The 18208-nt window shown below is 41.4% G+C and overlaps 2 protein-coding genes across 3 annotated transcripts; both read left to right on the top strand.

Moving 5' to 3' along the window:
* Window positions 1–3016: 3016 nt before the first annotated feature.
* Window positions 3017–7672, top strand: LOC117163674 (uncharacterized). The gene is made up of 4 exons (XM_033346187.2): window positions 3017–3220; window positions 3321–3483; window positions 3574–3787; window positions 7109–7672. Exons 1-3 carry the CDS (start codon window positions 3025–3027, stop codon window positions 3773–3775), a joined length of 561 nt encoding a protein of 186 aa, XP_033202078.1. The 5' UTR covers window positions 3017–3024; the 3' UTR covers window positions 3776–3787; window positions 7109–7672.
* A 1243-nt stretch (window positions 7673–8915) lies between these two features.
* On the top strand, window positions 8916–10632 carry LOC117163667 (uncharacterized). 2 transcript variants are annotated; one of them, XM_033346181.2, is made up of 4 exons: window positions 8916–9109; window positions 9659–9795; window positions 10135–10363; window positions 10457–10632. In XM_033346181.2, exons 1-4 carry the CDS (start codon window positions 8931–8933, stop codon window positions 10506–10508), a joined length of 597 nt encoding a protein of 198 aa, XP_033202072.1. In that variant the 5' UTR covers window positions 8916–8930; the 3' UTR covers window positions 10509–10632. The 2 variants fall into 2 exon arrangements, with proteins under 2 accessions (XP_033202072.1, XP_076477588.1); XM_076621473.1 differs by lacking the exon at window positions 8916–9109 and adding an exon at window positions 9509–9530.
* The last annotated feature ends 7576 nt before the right edge of the window (window positions 10633–18208 follow it).

Here is an 18208-nt window from a genome sequence, read left to right as displayed (position 1 = left end):
CTGTTATGCAATATGTTATTGTTTTATAAGTTATGAGAATTTAATAAATAATACGACTCTTTTTTTTTATCAATCGACATCTTTCCGATAAACTTAATTCATTACGAAGCTACTAATGCATAAACATTTTAGCAACAATGGAATTACGAATTCTACCGTTATATTAATTTCTTTTTAATTATACGCCTTCGACAGTCAAATTTGTTGAATACTTTTACCTAGAACGAGCCTCATTAAATACAATCTTATTTACGTACACTTCTCAACGCGAGAATTGATTGTAATTTTAATAAATAAATAAAAAAAAAAAATTTACGTACACGATAATTTTACTGAACGCACAAAGGACGAGGAAATTTCTCTTTTAAAAAGAAATGTCGATGGCCCTGTAAATAGGATTATTTGTTCGGGCGTGTAAATACGATTATTTGTACGGTCAGTTCGAAACAGACAGTGACATTGAACGGTATTTGTAAAGGACTATTATTAGAGGCTCAGTCATTTTTTTATTTTCTATAATATTGCCACATGTCCATCGTGTCGCTTAGCCATAATTTGTGTGCCTCGTAATCTCTACATGAAATCTACAACCGCGACAATGGCACAAACCAAGCGATCTTCAAGATTAAAAACCACTTTAGTTCGATTATAAAATACTGGGAATTTCATTGTCCATGTCATCTTTACTTTTACTTTTAACATTTTTTTAATTCCAGGAAGGCAAGAATGAATTATCGCCGATATGCGCGATTTTCTCTTTCGATTCTGCGTTAAAAATTTTGTAAGAATATTAAAAGCCTTGTTCTTATCTGAAAGGAAAATGGGACTGAGAGGGTCACAATGGAGTTTTCAAACCTGACAATGATTTATGACAATTCCTTTGAAATTTTAGTAAGCAAGAATTTCCTATGGGACCGCTCCTATTGTTCTATTATTGCTAATACCTCTGTTATCTCTCTTCTATTACTTGTAACCATTTTCCTAAAATTTTAGGATAGGTACGGGGGTTGTGATGAAGTCAAGGATTCCCGTTAGGCGGCCGACAACTACAGCCCTTAAAAGAGGAGCCCCGAAATGTCGATGCTCTCAGTTTGACGACAGATTTTCAAGAATGAAGTTCTTCGGTTCGCTACTAATTTTAATCTTTGTCGCGACGATAATTATCTTTCGCCCACCAAAGAAACCACCTTCGACGGAAAACGAACGTCCTGAATTTGTGCACAGTTCTGAGGAGGTGCGGTACTATCGTTCCATGGTGAACATGTTTCTTGAAATTAATATATATGTGTACATATACCTTTTAAAGAAACCAATAAATAATTGGAATAATAGACTGAATCTACTAAGATAATCTAAAATGAAGAGGAAGCACACCATTTGTTAGAATATCAAGAAAAAGATTAACAAGTAAGTTTTGCTCTTTTCTATTTACTCGTATCTCTTTCTCAACGATATTTTATCGACATTATCGATGTCCCAATCGCTCACTGTAAACTTCTTCCAGCTTAAACATGAAAACACTATCCGATCAAAGTCGAGAGCATTTTCGGCTATCTACCTATATCCATCATCTACATTGGCATAGATCCGCAGAATCGAACATAGACTCTAATATATTATAGATCGCCTAGACCTTTAATTTAAGTAATATCTTTTGCATGTAACAATTTGTTACATTTTCCTGATAAATTAATTGTAATCAGATTGGGAAAATGAAACGATTACGTAGAATAAGGACTGAGCAGCTCTCTGAAGAAGTTGTTAGTAAATCCTATACAAAGGTTATTCAGAGACTGCCATAATATGGAGAGATAGAAGACTGATACTACTACTCTTAATTGTTTTTCGATGTAAATCAATTAGGATATATACTTAGAATATTTTATAATTAATATGGTTATATAATTTCTAATATAGTATTATTAATGATATTTTTAATTAATTGCATTTCTGATATAGTATTATTATATAATTTCATTATATTATTAATTATATTTTTAATTAATTGCATTTCTGATATAGTATTATTATATAATTTAATTACATTATTAATTATATTTTTAATTAATTGCATTTCTAATATAGTATTATTATATAATTTAATCATATTATTAATAATATCTTTAATTAATTGCATTTTTAATTAATCCTATTAATAATGGAATACTTATATTTTATAATTAAACAATAAATTATATATTTACTAACATCTGAAGTTCTCGCTCTCTCTTCAATTCTCCCCACCTTTAAGTTGATTCCTTACATTATCTCTTCCTACACTTTCAAGTTATTGCAAATATATAAAATCTATCTCAAATAAAACTCCTTCACCGAATTTTGGCCTCGGATTTTGTATCTGACGCAATTATCTAAACACGGTTAATAAATATCCATGGAAACAATCATTAATATTAATTATTATCAATAAAAGAACATAATTATGTAAACGCTTGAGTTAAGTATCCAGATAGTTATGAACGACAATGTATATCCACACGGAACAAAATTATCGCAGCAAAAATAATTTCCGTTTTCTGAGTAAAACGTCTAAAGCTGAAACCTTGAAAGTGACGAACGATTAATTATCTAAGCGACAGATTTAACATCGAAAGTTCCCAAACGGCACTGAATAAAAAATGATCTTGTGAAAGCATTGACTTATGTCGTCTACTCTTTCAATATTATCTACCACAATTGCAAATTCCTCTCTCTCTCTCTATCTATCTATCTATCTATCTATCTATCTATCTATCTCGTTTATTTCTTTCTCTCGCCTTTCGTGCCACGTAATGCCCCGAAGCTGCCGACTTAGGCTGCTGATTAGCGTCCTTAGTCGTGGCTGGCACTTTCTTATAGTTCACTTTGGCTGTCCTTGTACCATAAGGCCGTCCACTCATTAGGAGCCAATGACAAATGCGCCGCGCCGTCGGTAATCTCCGGAAATTACGGAACTGTGGATATCTTCCTTGAATTTCGGCAGTGAAGGGTCTCACGTATAAAAGCGCCGTGCACCAACAACTTCCTATGATTATCATTCGGTTCTTTCCACGTCAAACGTCTGAACGGTTGAACCTCATCGAAATGACCACACGCATCGTCTCGCTGTTCGTGCTGTGCGCGGTAATGTGCCAGACGTGTCTCGCAAAGCCAGCAAAAGTGCTCCAGAATCCAGAATCTTTGAGCCCTGTGCAACAGGAAGAGGCGATATCCACGGTTTCTGGTCAGTTACTTACCTTCGAAAGAAGAAACTTGTTTTCTTAGGTGCGCTTTGGCACAGTTTTGGTGTTTTATTTAGATTATATGGGTTTACTTTACCGCAGATAACAAGAGGGAACAACGATCGCCGCAGTTCGGATTTTTGAACGGAGATTACTCAGACTCTGACTTGGATTTCGAAGAAGGAGAACGTAGCTTTAAACATCACTACAAGCATCATCGCAAACCAGCAGGCTGTAGAGATTATCCTTGTGGACAATATCCAGGGTACGCTTTATATCAACGATTATTCGTTTCTTCTTTTGTCTTAGATATACTTAGATCATATATGAAATATTAATTTTTTCGTTATTTTAGATACGTACCACCTGTTTATCCATCATATCCAACACAGGGTGGTGCATCAGGGTCTTTCGCCACAGCTTCCGCAGGATCCATCAACGCAAATGGACCCACCGGGGGACAAAGTCATTCGAACGCACAAAGCGCCAGCTTCAACTTCGGACCGTATTCCGCATCTTTCAGCGTCGCTGAATCTTCTTCTGGCCAAAAGTTTTAAAAGACGTCCAAGGTAATTGTTTGTCTTCGGCATGGAGCTTCGCTTAACACTTACAACAGTCAACAATTCACACGTTGTCGCAGAATTTTTTAAAATTTTACTCTCTATCGTTCTCGCCTTCTCCGTGTGCAACTCGTACAAGAAATTTAAAACACCCAAAATTCTAATCGGCCAATCGTTCATCGCGTTCTACGAACGAGAGTTTACCTTCTCCTATTCCACTTCCATAGTGACATTTCTTTAAAAACCATTCAACTCTTATTTTAGTCGAGTACATATAAGACGCAACAAGTGCGTCATCAATGTTGAACGCATCGACGCTACTTTCTTTAAAACGCTGTACATCGGATCCCGTACACGGAGAAAATCTTTTTCCGAGTTCCTCCTACACATAACACGTGTAACGACCACGCCAGTCGACACGCTTCGTCCCGTGTCCCATAACCGAGAATATTAATTGACTTCGCGCGCGCGCGCGTGCAACCGCAGCACGCGCGACGCAACTCAACGAGCATCATCATCGCCAACCGGCACACCAGTCGAGACGAATCAGTTTGACGTGAATCGGTTCTTCCTGTAATTCCTTCAGGCGCAGATGCCTGAGCGTACGCTTCTGTTTACGAGCGTGGAATCCTCGCCGTCGACTAATCGCCAGTCCTGTCTTCTCCTTCGATCGCGTGCTAAATACACCTAATCACGAGCCAAAGTCTATTGTATGGATCCTGAGGAACGTGATTTCGCGGGAACGTGAGTTAATTGGTAGCTCCAGAGAGATAAATCGCGGTACCATTTACGTTATGCGAGAGAAATTGCATCGACTTGGTGAATATTGAGCGTGGTTAGCGAGAAATGGGTGCTGTGTGTAACGGTGGGGAGTTCTTAGATGATTGTCAGTGAATGTCTTGAATAATAGATTTGAAACATACAGTATGTAAAAGAAGTCTGAGATTTGTATTGGACAAATGGACCAAATGGTAACTTTTATCAACGCTGTTTTGCAAATTGATAGCTAGTTTTGTGAGATTCAACGGTGTAACGGTGGTCTGTTTTGGTAAAATAATCCAAAGTCAGCGTCAGTTTCTCTCAAGTCGTCGTTGCTTTCGAAATCGATTGTTATTTCTGGGAAAATTATTTCTCCGTTATAAGAAGCGTATCAGGATATTTTCGTGGTCTGTATTGGGAAAATGATTAAAAATGTGGAATTTTCAGTTCGACGTCGCGTTCGAGATTAGCGGTTAACGTTGTGAATGATTTATCGTGAACCGGCGTAACGCCTTAAATTGCAAGGGACATAGACAAACAAAATAGTACAATAATAAATCAAGAATGTCCCGTTGCGAGTGAATTCCCAGGTTCACGGTTATGAGCTACGTGCAACGATAGGAAGTCGTAAAACGTCTAAATACGTGCGACATGCGTTTCGTTCGTCAGAAGGATCTCAAGGCACTTTTGTTCCCTCTAGAACCGGTCATAAATTCACGCGTGTCAGGTTAACGAACTTCGTCCATTAGATTTACATGGTTTTACGAGACACTTCCCTCCGTCTACGTAAACGCATGAACATCTGCGGCGAGGAACATCGATTCCCTCTCTCAAGTTACTCTTTCTGGTATTCTGTTGAAGGCTTCGCGGGAAGGATCACACAGGATCCTGGTAATATTTGTCCGAGCATTTCGTCGAGTCTGCTCAAAAGAAACAAAAGTGAAAGAAACGATTCTTTATACGATGTAAAAGAGTTGCTTTCTTTCGAAGAACGTTCACCCTTGGCAAAAAACCAAGGGCCAGGTTCGCGATGCAACGTTTGAAAGGGACGTACGGGCAAAGAGAAGGCCACGAAGATTCCCTCGAGAAGCGGCTAAGAGGAAGAGTTCACGAGTCGAAGGTTAACGAACTCGCGCGAATTAAAAGGAGGAAAGGAAGTCTGACGTAATCGCGACGCGTAGTCTTTTCACCTCTGGCTCTAGTAGCGCGACAGAACAAATGATCTCGAGACGAACTAAACGAGAACGCAAGGGAAACATCTGTCCGTGTTTCGGGGTCCAGTTCGAGAATATGCAACACAATCATTTCGTATCGTGCGTGTCACTTTTGTCGTGACTGCCTTCGAGACGTTTCTCTTTCCTCTCCTTGATTCTCTCTCTCTCTTTCCCTTTCGAGTTCCCGGTTCGACAAAAGCGGTCTTGTGCCTACGCGTTGATTATTCAAATGTGTGTGGGACCTGTGCGAAAAGGAACGTCGTAAAACGCGCGGCGCTGGCTGCATTGTCCCATTGAGCTGCAGCTCCTTTTGGTACGTGTGAAAAAGAATGGACAAAGGGAAAATGAATCTTCTTGGTTCTCAGGCGATCGGCAGACGGCCAGGCAGACGGATTAACTCGTTTTAAAGGGATCCAAGGGACGCCATGCTGGCCGGTCGCTTGGTCCACAAGCTGGAGTTGCGCCTCTCTCTGCCCTGGCGAACCGGTCTGTTTTCGTTCCGAAACGCGCCTACACTCGCCAACTTCGTTTTAAATCCGCTCTCCTGAACGCTCCGTGCGTCCAAGCAGATGCAAAAGGAGAGGGAAGTGGTTTGCGAGTTGCCCCGATGTGTGCATAGATCGTGGCACGATGGTTCTTCTTCGACCTGAGATCCACCGATCTTTTGAAACCACCTGTAGCGAACCGCGCTTCGTAGCTGCGCTTTTTCCTTTCATAGATAGGAGAATTCTCTCTTGCAAGTTGTTTCTCTTCGTCTCGTAAGGATCCATCCTACGTTATGTTACAAAACGGAGAAAGCTGGTACAACGCTGAGGTTCGGTAAATTCGAACGGATCACCTACGAGATGCGAATAAACGATCGTCAAACGAAACGAATCGTGGTAACGAGGATTGATTACACGGCCGACAACTGCGTCATGAATTGTTAAAATCGTATCAATCACGCGAACACGTACTTACTTACATTATCATCGGCGCTCCGACGTAGCCAATAAATCCTGGTATGCAAATCGTCTCGAGTCTCCCTTTCAAGGGTCATTCTGCAAGGGTTAAAGGTCACAAGTGGCTCGGCACTGTACGCGCACGCCTATAGTACATTACCTTAAGAGTGGAGAATGCAGATCCTAGATTGCCCATCGTGAAAGTCCTGTTATTCCGCATAGCAAACGTTAAGCCTGCAAGCCGATTCTCCAAGAATCTCTCTATCTTTCCGCCGCGTCGTTAACATTCCACCACCTATAAACGTTTTCTTTTAACAAACGTAATTCAGAGTAATACGATTTCAATGAATTTTATCCTTAACCTTTCACCAGAAACGTCGCACGATGATTCAAAAACGTCTTCGTACTTTCCCCAGAAACGTATCGAGTCGACCATTGGACGCTCCAGATATCCACCCTCAATGGACAGGATGAGCAGCCTAATCCACGATGGCGTCGATCGGCGATCCACGGCTGCATCCAAGCCATTGTTTACAAACATTCTACGTCACTAGGTATAAGTAAATAGAGCCGACCAGGCTAACGAAAACGGACGAACCACCCTCCGTTCCTGAAGATTTCCTGAGGGCCAGTTCCCTTTGTCCGAGCGCCAGATGTTCCCGCGAATAAAACCAATAAAATATCGCGATGCAGTTTCGTCGGCGGCGAAGCGGCGGAGGGACGAGGACAGCCGGTGCAAGGAAGCGAAGGAGCAGCGGGACGGGGGGCTGAGGATTAAACAGCACAAAGGGAGACGAAAAGAAGAGGAAGAGGGCCTCCGTAAAAAAAAAAGGACGAAAACCGAAAAATCGGGATCCGTAGGGAGGCGTGCAATGACCGGGACTGAATCGTGCACACGCGCGCGCGCGTGATGTTCGACGGACACGCTATCTATCCGCCTCGAACTTTCTCCATCGAAAGCCTGTTTCGTTGAAAATAAAAAGCCCTGGAAAAGAAACGAACGTGACTTTTCGTTTTCCCTTTATCCTTCTTTATCTTTCTTGTTTCTTCGATGTTTCTGATTTTATTCGTTCAGAGATGGTTCGAGCGGAAAAAGTTATTGGAACCTTGCGAAATATTATTTCTTGTGTCTCTTTAGTTTTTGGTTTTTGGGTATGATTTGGATACTCTATCTTCGCGTTACTGTTAGGGTCGCATCACGATGTAGATTTGTTTTATTGTTTGTCTCTATAGATAGAGATAACCAACGTAGAGAAATTCGAAGAGAGGGAATTATATATTCCGGTCGGTCTGCTCTATAAAAAGCCACAGGTAATAAAACATTGGTACTCGTTCATTTGGAATTCGCGTAGCAAATCTCGCTGCTTTTATTCTCGGAACCCGTAACCGCTTGCGATTGGCTCGTAATACTCGGTGCAATGCAGCAACCTCCTTTGCTTTGTGATTCCTCGATCTTTCTCTCGAACCTTCCTTCGATCCTTTCATCGAAATACGCGACTTCTTCGAGATATATTTTAAGCTCATAATCACTACAATAAAACTAGTCTATTATTTTTCGACGAAGCAAGAGACCCTGAAACTCTTCAAACACTCTTGTCTAATAATCCCAAGAAATCCCATTTACTTTTATCCAAGAAATACCTCGATACCATTTTTTCTACCAATAGTATACGATATTACGATCGGTATCACAATAAACACATAAATATTCTTTTACTATCGTTTTTCACAGGGCAAAGAATTCTAAAATGAAATAGCCTTGTAAAGCAAACTCACTGTTTTGTAAAAGGAACGCGATAATGCGAAGAAAGCCAAACGACCGTCGTTCCAAAAATACGATATTTCAACCTGATCCGTTCTAAAGAAACGCACGCGATATCCAAGGTTTCTCAAAAATTCCTAATTTACATCGTCCAGGAAAGGAAAATCGCTGCAAATTATCCCGATTCGGAGGCAAGCGGGCCGAACGACCCGAGAGATTAGAAGCGCGTTTGTTTGCACGGTAGCCGAAAGCAGCGAGGTTCGTGACACCCTGGGCGCATTAAAGGGGCTCGTTAAAGGTCCGTCTCTCTGGTCGTTAAGCATTGTTTAGCCCGCTGCTGGACACGCAGGGGCCCGTTCCCGAGACCAGTCCACCCGGTCGATCGGGTAAGAAGGCCGGATCCTTAGGAGAGCGAGACGAACGCATGAAAAAGGGGGGAAAAAATGAAATAGAAAGTGGTCTGTCCGGTGCATACGATGTACAGTGTGCGAACGATCCGCGAGGCGCCTCCTTCTGGACCCTTACCCCCGGTCTGTTCCTATTCACCACGCACTATAGCAAATTCGCGATGCTCTCTTCAAGCCTTCCGCGGCATTGTGCTCGCATTTCTCGTGCGGTTGTCGGCTCGGAAAGTATCTTCTGGCTTGAGCTGTCGGTAAGTCGACTGAGAAGTTCGCGTGCAATATTTCTGTTCCTTTCCTCGCTGATTCACGTTGCCTCGAACTGAGAAATAGTAGTGGCATAATACACGCAAGTTTCTTCCGTGCGGTTGTTTCATTCTTGGCTGTTTTTTCTTTTTTTTTTTTGGGCGGTTTTTTATAGGTTTGATGCTTGGTTGATGTATCGTTGGTGAGATCTGTGATTTTGATTAGTTACGTAGGAGTTTGGTCTGTTGCGAAAGAGAATGTGTGTCGATCGCAGAGAGAATGCCAGGTGACGTTGCCTACGTCACCAGTGACGCGCGATAGATACCTGTAGTTTGTAATTTGACAGACATCGAACAATTTTATTCTCCGGAAGATTCTCGCGATCGTTGTTTCATAGAGATTTTTCCTTCTGTGATCGAGTGAGGATTTGTAAGCATTGCGAAATATATTGACAAATTAGGGTAGAACTGGCGAAAGACTGATCTTCGATTAGATGCTCCTTTCGATTGAAACTTTTCTGATAACTATTGGTAACATCTTCTCTTTTATTTTTCTAGCGTTAGACAAGATTTCGGACCTTCCAAAAAATTGAAGCAAAACATCCATCTCGGCAAAATGATAAATTTTCTGTCCCTTCTGGTGCTTACTCTGACTTGCGTAATTGTCCACGCCCAACAAACATCTGATCAAAAACGTAAGTAAACCTTTCAATGAAAACGTTTCCAAGAAACGGATAACTAATCGTTAATGTATTTGTACACCGGGATTGCATCGTGTAACCTTAACTGTTTGTCATCGACGATTAAGTTTCTACTCGTTTTCAAGAACGTAAATCGATACTGTGCACTGTCATAGCGTCACGTGCAGTTACTTGATTCGATTCGCGATATTTTATTGCTCAATCGGTTTTATTTTTCTTTCATTTTTCTTATTTTCATTTTTCATTTCATTTTTCTCATTTTTTTTTTTATTTTACTTTTATTTTTCTTTCAACTAATTCCAATTTTTTCTTTTTTTTTTCTTGTACATTTAGCTGTTTTTGGGCAGACGTTTGACGAAATCGTGGTCTCGTCGGATCTGAATGTCAGAAGAAAATCCAAAGAAAGCCGTCAAGGTAAAAGGTTGACCAATATACCTTCAGGAACCACGGGTCCACCAGAAAAATCCACCGTGCTCGCGTCCAGGTTCATTTCGAATGACGGCAGTCAAATTACTTGGGAAAAAACCCAAACGAAACGTGAAATTTCAAATTTGCAGAAGAGGTGAGGAGTTCGCTGCACCGTGATCTTTCTTTTCTCTTTAATAACTGCAGGATAAATTAATTGTTGAAATAAAAAAAAACGTGTCTATTTTAGGTATCTGGACATGGGCATCACAGGATTCTTGCTGAACTCTCGGAAACGATGAAATTTCTATTCCGAGGACAACCGCACGATCCTCACATACCCATTCCGACCATACTTTTCGGACAACTTTCGGACCATGGCTCATGTAACAAAAAGAATAATAAAAATTTTCTGTGTCACAGCAATACCTGCGACTCTCGATATTCTTACGTCCCACCTATTCCGGTCGATCTCATTTCTAATTAATCGTTACATTCGCAAAGCGTGTTATTTTAATATCGAGATCAACTTCTCGATTTAAAACGAGATCAAACGTAGCACATAGTCGGAGGAATTTTCTGTGTCACGATTTTTGCCAAGCGTAAATCTAGTACGGAAAGTTTCAAGATCGGTGAATGCGATCAATTACGAGCGCCCTCGATTGGAAAGATCGAGGTGCAAAGCGAAAGTCGCACGGACAGAGCGGTTTCCTTGACGTGCGAGCTGAAAGGTGGCGGTGCGGTGTCGTTTAAACTTTCGAATCGTTGGACGCGTCGCGTCGTTTCGAATGCACCCTACCGCGCGATGCCACGTTCGCAATACGTCCGCTGATACGTTGCGGCGAATTGTCAAGCATTCTGTGTACGTCCCGCGAGCTGGAAAAATCGGCTGGGACTGAAATATGGCAGGCCGTGCTCAAAAGGCAGCCGCCATCGCGATCTTCATGCAATGATGCACCGCGCGGATCTACCGCGCCGCGAGTCACGTGACGCGGCCCGTGGCACGTGACACGCACGTCCAAAATCTTAAGCGACTCTCCGTCGGATATCTTCTTTATTCTTCTTTCTTCCTCTTTTCTCTTTTTTTTTTTTTCGTCTTTCCCCTTACTTTTTCGCGTGAAATCATGGAATATTCGAGCCGATGTTCGCTTTCACGATTCTTTCTTCTAACCCTTAACCCTTTTATCGTGTCGTTGAATTCGCCATGGAGATACTCGATTTTTCTGTTGCGAAAGATACGAGGCAGGCGCCATTTGCTATTGAATTTCTAAGGAAACAAGAAAGAGAATCTACCATTATTCGTATGCTTTGAGCTTCTTTAAACAATGTAGAGAGGATTAAAGTTTCTTACGATGAAGAAAGAAGATTGTCTTTTCGCGTTAGTATCGAAATAATAAAAAGTCTCTGAAATCTTGACCGATGCCAAAAATCAACGGAGGTCCGCTTGGTAATTCGCGAAGAACAACGAGACCGACGGCGTCGTCGAATAAGAAATTTTACTCATGCAAGGGAAGAATCTCGTATTCCACGCGTTATGCACGCCTAGCACTATATATCTTATGGCGAATCCGTGGCTGGACTTGTAGCTACGCTGACGTAACTAAGTGTTCGTCATACTTTTGATTTGACATCGCTGCTGTTATCAATGTCCCAGTGGACATTGATTTAATACCTCATATTCAAATGATCGCCTGGCTGGCGCCTCCAGGAAGCTCGTAAACAAGCACCTCGTCCTAGAAACTGAATACATAACATTATTAACCACGTTGGCATCGTAGATATCGTAAAATCGCTGTACATTCGATCTTTAAGTAGATCATTCTCAGCGTCAAAAAGCGTGCAATTGTAACATGAAGATCGACTTTAACGCTGAAACTACAGATTACTAAAGTACGCGTAGAACCTGCGTCAAAGAAACTAATATGAAAAGGTACAAGCGGAAAATATATCATTCAAATTCCAAAAAATGAGCTATTCTAAGTGAAATAAAATAAAATAAAAATTACAAATGCTAGTTCCGATACCAAACCAGCCCCTAATCTCCAAAATACAGATAATATTGCATTCTCCTAGCAAAAGATTTTCAACCAAACTCGATAGTATCGAACCATCGGACGTAAATTTCATCTATCGATTATTGTAGATATTATAGTATATATTTTATAGAAAATGTAGTATCGTATTTTTGATTAGCTTCGTACTGTTGCGTTTGATCGAAAACTTATCGTCAAGAGTGATAGTTTCACAAGCAATTTTAACGTTTCGCGTGCTATCAGAGCACGGAAGTATCGTTTGCGTCCCATGAACCGATTCCCCTGATCGATCCGCGTTGTACAATATCAACGTGTGACGGAGAACGAACAGGTGCAACCGGGACAGATCTCGTTTCGCATCGGGATGCAGAATCCGTAGTCGTCGTTGCGAATACTCGTGGGCGTTTATGTCGGCTGACTATACACCTGCGACTATTTTATGTCTTCCCTGGAAAGACTGGACGGTAAATTCCAACCGGCCTACCCGGCCCGTCGATCCTCTGACTGCTGATCAGAAAGATCAGTGGCGTACAAAGGGAGGGGTAATGTGGGGGAAGTTTGATTATTCATCTTTTCATACCAGCTTGTACGAAAAGTTGCGAAGTACGATCATATCGTAAAGTTTCTTCTTGAAACGAACGTTCTTGATTCTCTCAATAGATCGCGATAAGAAAGCTTTGCGGTAAATATTTGTTGATAATGTTATATGTCGTTAACAAGCCTGTCTATTTATTCGAACTCGCCGAAAGACAAACCGTTCGTATAACTTCGCGTGATAGTCGATGAAGCAAATTTGGTTTTTGAAAAATAAAACTGGATAGCAAGTTTGCAAATCGATGCTGGTATTTCGTGTATTGATTTATCGTCGATATATTAAAAAATTTCTCACGAGATGCACAATTTCATGATCCAATTAGATGTACTTTTCCTACGACATCTTTATGTGAAATTGCTAAAATTGACAAATCGTGAGAAAAGGCAGTTAATCGACTTCACTGTTAAGAGGCACGATTCTTCCTGCTGTTTATCATTCTTCGTTAGCATTCGTTTAAATAAGTGGAATCAGCAGCAGATCGGTTAAACAGGTGGTAACATTTCAAGAGGCGTAGTTCTACTATAATTAGAAGCGAAGATGGGGAATGGACAACCACAAATAGCTCGTCCCTTACGAGAATTAGAACTCGAAGACGATCGTCCTTTGGATGGAAGAGCCAAGCAAGCCTGTTGGCTTACTCGCTCTTCGCTCACCGCTCGTTGTTCATTCAGCGGAGGATCGCATCCGCGCCAGCGAACAGGATCCGCGTCTAGTTCACGATACGCATTGCGCTAGTGATACGATAGCAAAACACCTGTCGCAGCTGTTTTATTCTGGAAATTTGTAAAATGAACGCAATCCACTTGGCGAGATGTAACACGGTCCTTCAACCCGTCGTTCTGAGCTTACCTGTTCGCTCTTCGTGATTCGTGTTCAAATAGGAATTGCTACACGCGCACGCGGATCTATCGAGAGTCATCGTCCTTTCGTGTAAACGGTTCGACAAAGGGAAAACAGGAACACGCGTGGAAAAGTGTAAAGGGGACGGGGTTGAAAAGGAAAAAGGCTCGCAGCGGAAGTTGCGAGCGCGAAGTGTACATGTCAAATCGACGTAGAACGAGCAACCGACTGGCAAAATATTTCCGTCGCGTTGCGTTTTTTGCGCGAGTTGGCCATTTTTATGGCAATAGCTGCATCCGTCGAGCGCAGCCGTGAGGTGTAAAATTATTTGCGCGACCGGAATCATTCCGAGAAACGATCTTGAATTAAACATTGCTATCCACGTGCCTCACTGTCTCGTTCGGGGGGATTTCTATTGAATCGTAGATCATCCACCGGATCCAGGCGTGAATTAGAAAATCAAAAAAAGAGCTAGGACGCTTGTACGTGCCTCCCGTGGCAAGCGACCCTCTAATTTCTTCCCGGAAACTGATCGCGCGCTCGAGGCGTGCCGTTTCTGCGAACAGAAATCGGATTTGTCGATGATTCGATACTTTTCTTCTTTTCTTCCCTTTCCTATCCTTGGAACTCGGATCTTTTGGATCACTTCGAGCTTAGGAACTTGTCTCCACCTTTGTCTCGAGTTTCGATATTTGAAAAGGATCATGAAAAATGTTAAAACGTTAGATACTGCTTCTATTCTATTCTCTTTATTTTCTATTCTATTCCTTGCTTTATACATCTTACATTTTTTTTTATACTCTTTATATTTGTTTTTATTCTCGTGCACGAGATAAATAAATAAATAAACGATAAATAAGAATAATAAATTTCCAAAGTAATGGATGTTCGCCGACTGAAACGAGAACAAATTCTAGCATCCTACCTCACTCGTCTCTGTCTCTGGTCTTCGTCTCATGAACGATACCAAACTTGGAACCTTCCGTCGGCTCCTTTTTCCACGCCGCTGTCCATTCCATGCGATCGGTTTGCAGGTTTCGATCGCGTGTTCATCGCGTCGTATGCAACGAGAACAACGATTCACAATTTTTACTGCCGCCGTACGTCTTTGCGCGTCGTTCTTCACCGCGATAATCGAACGGAGCGAAGCGAACCCACCGCAGAAACGATACGATTGTCTCACGTTTCGACAGTTGTCGCACGTGAGCAGACAGACGTGTTCGATTCAGTATGCCACTGCGCAGCACGTGTAACGTCTGTACGTCGGTTCATCTTGATTCCGTGCGTGCTGGCTGTTCACGAAAACAGGAGCCACAAACAGGCTGCGCGTCCTGAGAACCGAGAGAGCCATCGTCTGGCTCGATCATTTTGCGACAAATAAGTGAACGACGGTTGGCATACTCGATTAAGAATCGTTGTTCAGTCGCGAAGCGATTGACGAATTGGATAAATTGGAGAGATACCGACGTCGATGCATACGTTTCTTTCCGTTCTCCTTTCCCCCTTTTTTTCCCTTCTGTTTCCATCTTTTCTTTCTCCTTTCTTTTCTCCGTTTGACGCAGGGTGGAAGTTTTATATTCAGTTTTCATCATCTTCTTGAGAGCTTCATACGAATGCCGTCTGGGTTCCCTTTATGCATTATTCGTCTCCGAGGACGAGTTAGCATGATATTTTGTGAAAAAGGATTAGGTATGTTGGAAGAGTTTCGGGTGGAGATAGGATTCATGGGGTTAGGACATGACGTGTTTTAATGTTCTATTCGTCATCTTCGTTTTAAGACGGACGATTTGTCATAAAATTCTCCGTTGAAATATTACTGAGGATGAACGAATAAATATGGTACAATGGATGGAAGATTCACAGGTAACTTTTCCCTCGCTAAAATAGATTTTAGGATTATAGCCTTTATAGAATTAGAACATGATGTATTTAACTGTACATTTTCAAATAAAAGGTATGTCATTAAACTTTCAAGGGGAGTAACAAGTAGATAGGTTCGGGAAACTACGTACGGCGGAGATTACAGGGAAACTCTTCGGATAACCTTGTTAAAATGGTAACCATCGTATATATATCATTTATTAGACAAACGGCGATTCATCAAATATGAATATTTATCTGTTCGCTTACTTTTATGGCGTAAATTGAAACAAAATATTAATTCAGAGAATAAGAAATAGTATTCCTTTTTTTTTTTCTTTTGTACGTATATATATATATATTTAAAAGAAAGAAAAGGAATACACTTAGTATACAAAAAGGGCAAACGACAGAAAGATAAAGAATAAGATATAATACTACCACAAGAGATGCGCAAGAGAATGTCTTAAGAATACTATATATTGACCAAAGACATCGATGGATGGCAAGAGTTTGCGTGATTGACCATTCGATTTATGCAACTATAGTATCCATACAATGTTCTAATAATAAGTCGTCCTTCCTATCGATTTTAATGCCTGCAAACTTCCTGCCATTGCCAATTTTTCTGCTTAGTCATCTTTGATACCAATAACCGAATATTCATATTGCGGGCTTACGTCTGAACCTTCCGCCACGCTCATTACCATTCTGACCCAAATCGAGGCCAATTGTTAATTAGCCGAACGCAAAACGGTATCGTCCGGTTCCGCTCGAGAATCATTCGGAATTATTATAAGATCACTATCGCAAATGACTTTTAAACAGTACCGTACTACATCGTTATCATGAAAATGGAAATGAATCTATTTACATTATAATTATCCGTTAGCATTGAAATTTAGGTTTAATTTATGGCACTCGCATGTTTTTCCCCAAGAGCAATCGTTCTTCGATAAGAGAAACGGACATACGTTCGTGACCCTAGACTCGGTCATCGGCGAGATACGGCGCAGTTAAACAGTTAGCCGTTGCGACCTCTTTAAAAAGTGTGTAGCTAAAATGTGTCGAAAAAGTAAGCGATGACGAGTATACTCGTCAAACACAGAGCACGTGTGGCTGCTATAATAGAGAATGAAGTTGTAACGAAATGACTGTTTTATTTTTTTATTTTATTACCGACAGAGCTTGTCGTAACACGAGATATTGCCACTTCCTCGCGACGAGTATACTCGTCAAAAACAGCTAACTGGTTAAGGTACACGCGGAAAACGATGGAAAACAATGGGAAACAGCGAAACAAAGAGATTCCTGAAGACGAATGGCTCTAAAGACTGACGCAGTAAACGGACGGATGGACGGACGGACGTTGAATTTCATTATTATGGGACTTGCATCATCGGTTTACATGCGATTTACTCGCGAGCAGGTCCTCGCAACCGGATGACGTACCACGATTCGACGATTGTTTACAAGTTCTGCTCGATACTCTCGCCGATAGGAATCCTCGTTGATACGACGAACATCGATAGTCCTATTTGCCGATTTAAAAGACCAACCTTGAAACGCCAGCCATACTTTACTATGTTGTCCGACTGTCTCATAAAATTGTGGTCGTAAGCGAACTCCCAGAGTTGATCGAATGTTTCTTATTTAACTGGAAGGAAGATCGATAAAATGTTCATACCTTTTGAACGATTTTTCCATGAGAAGGTACAGTTTCGATTTTATAATCGCGTAACTAAAATGGCAAACGGTGTAAATGTCACGCGTGAATATCTTCTGCTTGTTAGATTTAGAGAGAAACTAAATGATAAATAAAGTAACGGATTTAATTTAATCCTGCATTGAAATTTCGATGTGCAATTTCAACCTCGTTTCGACACGACAGATTACCGAAGCTCGATAATTAGTTGGCAGATTACAGGAAAAGATTTTATTGTTGCTAGCCAGAAATGGATCGACAGACACACGTGACCATTCTGCTCAATCACGTTTGTATCTAGGTAACAATAGGTCTGGCGAATGAGCGTGCGCCGTGAATTTTAACGCGGAACAGTGTTCTGATTTCTGCGACCAAGTCGAGGAAGACGATTCGTGAAATAGGATCGTTTTACGAGGTCAACGAACTAAGATCCTTATCCTCGAAATAGTCGAACAAGACCATGAGATGACTATGAGAGCTGTCCAACGTGGCCGCTTACCATAGCGAATGTTATTAAACGTTCACTTGGTCCATGATAACTCGACGTTATACCTTTCCATCGAAGGAAAAACCATCGAAGAGTTTATGGATCACAAAACCATCCGAAGCAAGCGAAAAGAAAAAGATTCGTTTCTCTCGAGGAAGAAACTCATGTTGATGCGAGTCCGTGAGAAACGGCCAGGCTCGGCCAACAAAAAAGGGCAAAAAAAAAAAGAAAAGAAAGAAAGAAAAAAATGGCGAGTTTAAGAGCAACCGACGAAATGTAAATTTTTGTCAAGCATCGCGAATCCAGCTGCATCCGTGCGGAACGGTCGTTCTTTCTATCAGAAGTGGACGTGCCGCTTTGCGTCGCCTGGTCACGCTCGAAAATACGATATGCGTGACTTGGAAAACGGTGCGTTTGGAGGTTGATTCATGAAATGGTAAAACACGGTGAAGTATCGACCGCCTAATAGCGGTACACCGACG

The sequence above is a fragment of the Bombus vancouverensis genome, chromosome 9 (assembly GCF_051014615.1).
Source record: "Bombus vancouverensis nearcticus chromosome 9, iyBomVanc1_principal, whole genome shotgun sequence".
In the NCBI taxonomy this organism is placed as follows: Eukaryota; Metazoa; Arthropoda; class Insecta; order Hymenoptera; family Apidae; genus Bombus; species Bombus vancouverensis.
The sequence above is the reverse complement of the archived record's forward strand: the minus strand, read 5'-3'. Positions and strand labels throughout refer to the sequence as shown.